The following is an 8,316-nucleotide window of genomic DNA, read 5'->3' as shown; positions in this document are numbered from 1 at the left end:
TGACCAGCTTGTATTTCAATGAATAATAATTATAAAAACGCAGTCTGAGGTATCATCCCCCCCTCTTTTTTTTCCCCCCCCTTTGCACACGACCGGCGTATGTTGTTTATGGTTTGGGAAGCAGAGCGAATCCCCTAATTACTAACTGGACCAGACTCTGAGGTTAAATCACCTGTTCCAAAGCACCCTTTCAGCTACGAGCCAGACGAGGACTACATTTCCCAAGGGCTCTTGCGGCTCCGGTCCTTTCTCCCCGCCCCTTCCGGTTACATCCAGACCCCGCCCGCTGCTAGCGCCGGCCACTAGCACAGCCACTTCTCGCGCCCGGCGAAAACAGCACGTGGGCGGGAACGACGGCAGGAGCCCGGAGGGCGGGTCCTGTGGCCCGCGCTTCATCTTTTGAATCGGAGAAGCAGATTCGCTGCGGCAATGCGGCCGCTAAATCGGTCAAGAGTCAGGACCTGAAGAAAGAGGTCTGCCACTAGTCAGTAGGTCGTGTTAAGAAAGACAATATTAATTTCCCGCCACTGCTCCCAGTCCGATCTTCGGCCGTTTCCTCTAGGAAATGAATCTGCTGCCGCAACTTGAGAGTACAGTGACTCGGCAGGAGAAGATGGCGACTGTGTGGGATGAGGCCGAGGTGAGTGCTGGGAGAGCTGGGGGTCCTGCAACCGTGGCCAGCGGGGAGACGCATTTGGCAGGAGGGGAGGAGGTGCCTGGGGGCAAAGATCTGGCCCGGTCCCAGGGTAGGAATCCTTGGGGTGTGGGCAAGGGTCCCCATTGCTTCATTCTAGTTTTATGGGTGGGGAAACTGAGGCTGTGAGTGGGCTTGGAGAAAGCGGGAAACCTGGCCTGCCTGAGTTTTAAAGTGTTTTTTTTTTTTTTAAACAGCAAGATGGAATCGGGGAGGAGGTGCTCAAGATGTCCACAGAAGAGATTATCCAGCGAACACGGCTGCTGGACAGTGAAATTAAGGTGGGCATACAAGGCAGGCCCCTGCTGATCCCAGACGCGGTTTCCTCCTTGGACCAGGAAAGAGAAAAGAAAACTAAGCCTTAAGAGAGATTAGAAGAGGGACAGGCTGTTGGGAGACGGCCTGGTCAGCGAGCAGGAATCATCAGACGCCTTTCCCAGCTAGATCTTTAAGTATTCCTCTCGGAAATCCTTTAAAGAAGTCCTCATTTTATAGATGAGGAAACTGAGGCTCAGAGAGGTTTTTATTGTGAAGTACCTGGTCCTTAATAAACCTAAAGAACCTAAAATCTATACTCGTTTGACTCAAAATCCTGCTTTTTCCCCTCTACTACAATTACTTCACCAGGAGGTCTCCAGACTGGCCTCCTGTTTTGACCTCTGCAGATGTGGACATAGTCAGGCTCAGCATTCAGAGAGCCTAGAGCTGAGTGAGCAGATGCGGGAGGGTCCCCTGGGCAGCCTGGACCTCACCAATTACAAGGCCCTGGGATAGACAAAGACAAAGCTGAACGTTTGCTTCCACTCACCTTCATCCCAGATTATGAAGAGCGAAGTGTTACGAGTTACCCACGAGCTTCAAGCAATGAAGGACAAGATCAAAGAGAACAGTGAGAAAATCAAAGTGAACAAGACCCTGCCGTACCTTGTCTCCAACGTCATCGAGGTGTGTGTGTATGTGGAGGGGAAGAGAGGGGTCAGTGGGGCTTGGAGACAGCCAGTGATGGGACCATTGGGGGAACAGTGGGTGGAAGTTTTGAGGCCCAAATTGCGTGTTGGGCCACCGCTCCTCGGGCCCCCTTCCTAGTGTGCATTTTCAGGGGGATATATAGGGCCTGGAAAGACCTCAGAAGCCTCACATGTCGTCTTTTGTACTGGTTGTTCTTCCTTGGGGCAAAGAAGCAACACCTAAACGGAGATCTTATCGGTCCCCTGGCTGATCAGTTGTACTTGCTGGGCTCAGAGCTAGTCTGAGGAGTGAGGTAGGGATGGCCGGCCCTGCAAATGTTGGGACTGTCTCAGCCCAGGAAGCACCTGGCTCTGGGGAGTTCAGTGGGCTGAGCAGGGCTTCTTGACCTGAGCTTTATCCCTTTCCAGCTTTTGGATGTTGATCCTAATGACCAAGAGGAGGATGGTGCCAATATTGAGGTAGGGATGGCCGGCCCTGCAAATGTTGGGACTGTCTCAGCCCAGGAAGCACCTGGCTCTGGGGAGTTCAGTGGGCTGAGCAGGGCTTCTTGACCTGAGCTTTATCCCTTTCCAGCTTTTGGATGTTGATCCTAATGACCAAGAGGAGGATGGTGCCAATATTGACTTGGACTCCCAGAGGAAGGGCAAATGTGCAGTGATCAAAACCTCTACACGACAGGTGAGGCTGACTAAACAATAAGAGAGCTGAGGAGGGTGAGGGGTGGATGGGGGAAAGGACTAGGGAACCTTACTGAGGGCAGTAACTGAGGCTGCATCTGAAATCTTTCCTACAGACATACTTCCTTCCTGTGATTGGGTTGGTAGATGCTGAAAAGTTGAAGCCGGGAGATTTGGTGGTGAGTGGTGTCCCCGTGCCCAGGCAGAGCTTTTCTAGTGAGGTTTCTCTTTGCTGAGTAGCTGAACCCCTGCCCCAGGCCCAGGTCACTGTGGGTCCTGAATCTTGGCAGAGCAGCCTGGAGAGTCAGATCCTGTCCAACTGCTGTTTGAATCTTGTGTTGCCCAGTCCCGTATTATTCTTTCACTCTGCAGACACCTGTCACCCAGCCAATTAATTAGGCCTTGAGCTGAGACAAATCTGAAGGCTTTGTGTTTTGCCCCCAGGGTGTGAACAAAGACTCGTATCTGATCCTGGAGACCCTGCCCACAGAATACGACTCACGGGTGAAGGCCATGGAGGTGGACGAGAGGCCCACAGAACAATACAGTGACATTGGGGGCCTGGACAAGCAGATTCAGGAGGTGAGGGAGGCGTGGTGGCCACCACCAGCCTCACCAGCCTTTGGTGTTTCTCTGCTTCATTGACCAGAGCACTTCCCCCTAATGTACCTCTTATCCCCATAGCATCCTAGGGAGGCAAGAAGGATGCTGTATAACAGTTTAGGAGACTGAGATCCAGAGAGATTGAATGACTTGCCTGGGGTCATAGAAGGTTAGGGCCAGAGCCAGGACTGGCACTCAGGTTCATGGTCTTTCCAGCATATCCTGCTTGCTGTTGCTGGAGAGACCGTAGTCAGCCTTGGAGGGAGGGAGCATTCTGTGGTCTCTTGATATGGGGGAAGGAGAGGGCAGCATCCCTGAATGGGAACAGGAGGGTTGCAGATTGGGGTTGAAGCCATTAAAGATTGGGCTGTAGGAGCCCTCAGGGCTTCACTCGCCTCACCTACGACTTCTTCCTGGCAGCTGGTGGAGGCCATTGTCCTGCCAATGAACCACAAGGAGAAGTTTGAGAACCTGGGGATCCAACCTCCAAAGGGGGTGCTGATGTATGGGCCCCCGGGTACGGGGAAGACCCTGCTGGCCCGGGCCTGTGCTGCACAGACCAAGGTGAGTGCTTTGGGAAGGGTGAGGAGGAGATGGACAGGAGCTGAGCACTACGAGCTCAGAGGGGCCTCTCGTGGTGTCTGGCCTGCCTCTCACCCCCATCCTCACCCCACCCAGGCCACCTTCCTGAAGCTGGCTGGCCCCCAGCTGGTGCAGATGTTCATCGGGGATGGTGCCAAGCTGGTCCGGGACGCCTTCGCCCTGGCCAAGGAGAAAGCTCCGTCCATTATCTTCATTGATGAACTGGATGCCATTGGCACCAAGCGGTAAAAGGGTGCTGGGTGTCACCAAGAGGACTGTTCTAAACTCTTACTATCCCACCCTGTCTCTACTTTTGTGGGTCTACTTCCTACGTTCTCTTCTAATAGCCTCCCTGCTTATTTTCTTTTCCCCCAAGCATACATTCTCACAGCTGGCATCATCGTCCTTACAAAACCTGGTCACGTCACTCACATGCACCCACAGTCCCTCACACAAACAGATCCTCCTTAAAACCCTTTCTGGGCCTCCTGTTGCTCCTTAGGGTAAATGCGGGGCTTTCCGTGGCCTGCAAGGCCCCCTGTTCCCCTGCTCGCCTCCAGCCTTATCCATTGTTGCCCCTACGTCCCCTCTCCCTCTGGACTCTCTCCACAGTGTCCCCTCAGTTTGCGGGCCCTCTGGCTCTGTAGTGGGAGAGAGTTTGCACCTGCCGTTCCCTCTCTGGAATGTGCTTTTTCTTTCCCGCTCTTCTCCAGTGTTTGGTTGCCCAGCCAGTGTTTTCAGCCTTCAGATCTCAGCTGAGGAACACTTCCTCAGGGATGCCTGCCTGGGCTCCCCCTTACGCTTCAAGTCTGGGCTGGGTCCCTTATATTTGTAAGCTCTAGCTCAGTTTGCAATGGCATGTTCATCAGGGGGCGAGCCCAGGCCGTGGCTGGTTTTGCTCACTTCTATCCCCTGTTCAATACCTGAACCCAGCAGCCTCTTCAGTGTGAATGTTGCAATCCACAGTTACCAAGACCTTTCCTGTGCCAGTCCGTGGGCTGGGGACCCCAAGTTGAGTGGGGCATTTCCCTGCCCCAGATGGGTTGGGTTAGGCTTCTGGTGGGTGGAGGAGGGGAGGGCTCCCCTTGAGCTGTGGTCTCACCAGTGTCTCGGGCCTCTTGTGTGCCCAGCTTTGACAGTGAGAAGGCCGGGGACCGGGAGGTGCAGAGGACAATGCTGGAGCTTCTGAACCAGCTGGACGGCTTCCAGCCCAACACTCAAGTAAAGGTGAGTATTGTCACTTCACAGATGAGGAACGTGGGGCTTCGCGGTCAGGGGACCTTCTCAGTCACCTGGCTAGTGCAGCTAAATTGGAGTTGGGGTTTGTCTTGAACACCTCCTGCCCTTTCACCCGGACCCTGGGCTGCCTTTCTGCCTGTAATGGCCGTGACTGGCCGGTCTGTGAACCCCTTCCTCATCAAGTTGCTGCTGCTTTCCTTGCTCAGGTAATTGCAGCCACTAACAGGGTGGACATCTTGGACCCCGCCTTGCTCCGCTCAGGCCGCCTGGACCGAAAGATTGAGTTCCCGATGCCCAACGAGGAGGCCCGGGCCAGAATCATGCAGATCCACTCCCGCAAGATGAACGTCAGGTGAGCAAGGTCGCCGTGAGCAGGGTGCGATCCCTGAGGGGGCGGCGGCCACACGGTCTCTGTCTGTCCTCTTGGTCTGAGCATCGTAGGCCTCCGCCTACCCCGCCCACATCCTGTTCACACAAGCATTATTCTGCACAGCCACCTCCATTTCTCCCCACGTGCCAAGGCCCTAATTCTGGGGGCTCTGTTCCTTAGAATCCACCTGTCCCCTGCCTTCCCCATGACTGGAAAGTTTACAGGCCAGAGGCCCTCAGTTTTTCAGCTTCCTCTTCCCCAGCAGATGAGCACAGTCCAGCATGGCCAGGGGGATCTGGCCAGGAGCCAGATGGACCTGGGTTCAGATCTCTGTGACCTGCAGCAGGCGGCATAACCTCTCTAAGCCTCAGTTTTCCTATGTGGGACTTGGGGATGATGGCACTGACCAAGTGGGGTTGTGCCGATGTCAAGCACAGTGCTTGGCACATGAGACCAGTAAGTCGCAATGCTGGGCTGATGCAGCGCCTGCATTACTAAGGAGAGGGGCAGGCAGCATCCTCCTGTTCCCCTGCCTCAGGCTGAGTTAGTCGCTGGGGTCACAGGTACAGATTTCTAGAAGGCTAGTTAGAGCCTGGAGACAGAATAACCTGGTCTAAATGCCTCCCTTCCTCCCCCAGTCTTGTATCAAGAAGAGAACAAGGCACTGGGGTGGGACGTGCCGCCAGTCACAGGGCGAGCTGGGGTTGCGACTTGCTGGGCAGTGTGGGCGCACCCCTGCTCCCCCGCCCCCTCCCCATTAACTAAGCTCTGCGTTGTCGGTCCTCCCTCCCCACAGTCCTGACGTGAACTATGAGGAGCTGGCCCGCTGCACGGATGACTTCAACGGGGCCCAGTGCAAGGCTGTGTGTGTGGAGGCGGTGAGTGGCGGGGTGAGGTGGGCGGGCGCTTCGTGCCTCCTTGCCCCCATCCCTGGACAGGGCAGGGGGCTTTGGTCGGTGGAGGCTGCTGAGGGGAAGAGGCCGAGAAGGCCGTGGCCGCTGGGCGCCGGGCTGGGAGTGTGGGAGGCCCCCTAGAACCTGTCTGTGCTGGATGCAGGGCATGATCGCACTACGCAGGGGAGCCACGGAACTCACTCACGAGGACTACATGGAGGGCATCCTGGAGGTGCAGGCCAAGAAGAAAGCCAACCTGCAGTACTATGCCTAGGCTCGCCCACTGCATCACGCCCTGGCCTCCTGCTGGTCAAAACTCCTAATAAAACGTGGTTTCGTGTCCCTGCCACCTGTGTCTCACCTTCCCTGGGCTCTGAGCGAAAGAGTGGGGGTACACACATAGGACCCCTTCCCTAGGTGCTGCTGCCTGGAAACCTGAGACAGCTGTGGGCCTCAAATCAGATGTCAGGGCCAGGCCATGTGGGAGGGATGGGCGAGTGCTCCAGCTGTCGTCTGGGGTCTTCTGGCCTCTCCCGCCGTGTCCCTCCAAATCCCCTCCCACCACTCCCTCTGAGCCTTAGAGGTGGTGGCGCTGCAGCTCTAGGTTGAAGGGCCTAAACAGAGCCAGCCTTTGCCTTTTCGCACTTTGGTGTTCTGGCCTGGGTCTTGCTTCCTTGTAAAGCCACGCTCAGGGTCTTTTTCCCTTGAAACTCCTTAGTTTCCTGGCCCCTAAGCCTCCTTTTTCTCCACATGCCCTCATTAGCTCTTTTGGCCCATTTCCTCTGGCTGCAAAATGAACCTTGATCAAGATCCACTGTGAGAGCCTTTCTAGGCTCACTCTGTTCTTTCCCCCCCGTTTTGCCATCCTCACTCCATGTCAGGCCCCATGTCTTTTGAGAGGCCCCCTGAATGGCCTTTTTTTTAAAAAAGATTTTTTGGGGAATTGGGGGAGGGGAACAGACCAGACAAGTCACTGCCCTTTTGCTCTTCAGTCTAGCTTTGGAGGACGTTGCTTCACTGGCTCATGTTGGTATTATCATTGTGCTTTTCCCGGGTAAGGTAGTCGCTCACCAGCCATTGGACAGTGGCACACGAAAGCACATGCCAGCTGCAGACCAGCCCCTCTGCAGCCTACGCCGTGGCTGGCGACTCATGGCAGCCCAGCTCCAGGTTGAGCTGTTGTTCACCATCTTAGCTGTAGAGGGCGCAGTGTCACTGGCCCTCATGTAGGATCCAAACTGGGGCCCTGCTGCTCAGAGCTGGCTCCCAAGCCAACTCCTAACCAACGTGCCACTCAGCTGACCCCTGAATGGCCTTTTAAAAAGTAACAGCCCTTCAGAAATCTCCAGCTCTCATTTGCCCTCTGGCAAAAGCCCCTATACCCTCTTTTCCCACTGTTCCCTCCCTGAAGGGGACATTCCCGCAGTGAGCTGAATGGGCCTGGGCCTTTCTGGAGGCCTGGGCTCCCTCCCAGCTCAGATCCCCTCCCCTGTAGTCCCACCATCTCCAGGCCCACCTTCACAGCCACATTTCTACGGGAGTGTCCTGATGCGCCCCCATGTGGCTCTTCTCGGTACTCCCATTGGCCTCCCACCCCCTGCCCCAGGTGCCCCCAGCACCCTGCTTCTGGTTGTCTTCCCTGTCCTGGGCTCAGCCGTCCCCATTCCTACATTCCATTCCCTCTTCTAACCAGTGAGGATATTCATCTGGCCATGGCACCTGAGTGAATCTGCACCTGACGCTCAACTGTGGAGCCCCAGGGCTGCCTGGGGAGGGTGGGGGCTGGCCAGACGGCCTGGGGTTCCTTCCTTGACAGATCAGTGCAGACCCAGATCCCTGGGTATTTCACAGGGGACTCGGATTCCTTTTTGCTGAGTAGATACTGATTAGGGCCAGGCACTCGCAGCTGAGGGTGCAGCGACTTGGGTTTCACAGCCTGTTCCAGCCTCCGCGGTGCTGTGCAGACTGCTGGGCTATCAGGCTCCTGGAGGTTGTCCTGGTTGGCTTGGAGAGTGGGAGAGACTCCATTCCCAGCTCTGCTTTTTCCTGATAGCACTGTGGAGAAGCAGCGCCCCCCGGTGCCTGAAGCCGTCTTTACACACAGCGCATTCAGACGCGGCGAAGGTATGTGGTTTAGAATAAGGATTCTGTCTTTTTTCACTGAGGCCAAACCTGGAGATGCCTTTGCGATGGAGCTACCTTCCTGAATAAAATGATCCAGGGGCAGGCTGGGAAAAGCCCTGGCTTGCAGGGCTGTACAATGAGGCGGCCACCCTTCGTGCCATGGGC

General features: G+C 55.7%; 1 protein-coding gene across 1 annotated transcript; it reads left to right on the top strand.

Moving 5' to 3' along the window:
• The first annotated feature begins 454 nt into the window (after positions 1 to 454).
• On the top strand, positions 455 to 6,376 carry PSMC3 (proteasome 26S subunit, ATPase 3). Its single transcript, XM_019656310.1, has 13 exons — positions 455 to 473; positions 563 to 640; positions 892 to 975; positions 1,514 to 1,639; positions 2,237 to 2,341; positions 2,457 to 2,519; positions 2,785 to 2,922; positions 3,364 to 3,507; positions 3,622 to 3,770; positions 4,656 to 4,752; positions 4,971 to 5,116; positions 5,931 to 6,012; positions 6,191 to 6,376. The coding sequence occupies exons 2-13, from the start codon at positions 566 to 568 to the stop codon at positions 6,299 to 6,301; spliced, it is 1,320 nt and encodes a 439-aa protein (XP_019511855.1). The 5' UTR covers positions 455 to 473; positions 563 to 565; the 3' UTR covers positions 6,302 to 6,376.
• The last annotated feature ends 1,940 nt before the right edge of the window (positions 6,377 to 8,316 follow it).

Source organism: Hipposideros armiger, unplaced genomic scaffold (genome assembly GCF_001890085.2).
Source record: "Hipposideros armiger isolate ML-2016 unplaced genomic scaffold, ASM189008v1 scaffold_258, whole genome shotgun sequence".
NCBI classification, from domain to species: Eukaryota; Metazoa; Chordata; class Mammalia; order Chiroptera; family Hipposideridae; genus Hipposideros; species Hipposideros armiger.
Note: the sequence above shows the minus strand (reverse complement) of the source record. Positions and strands in the feature narration are given on the sequence as shown.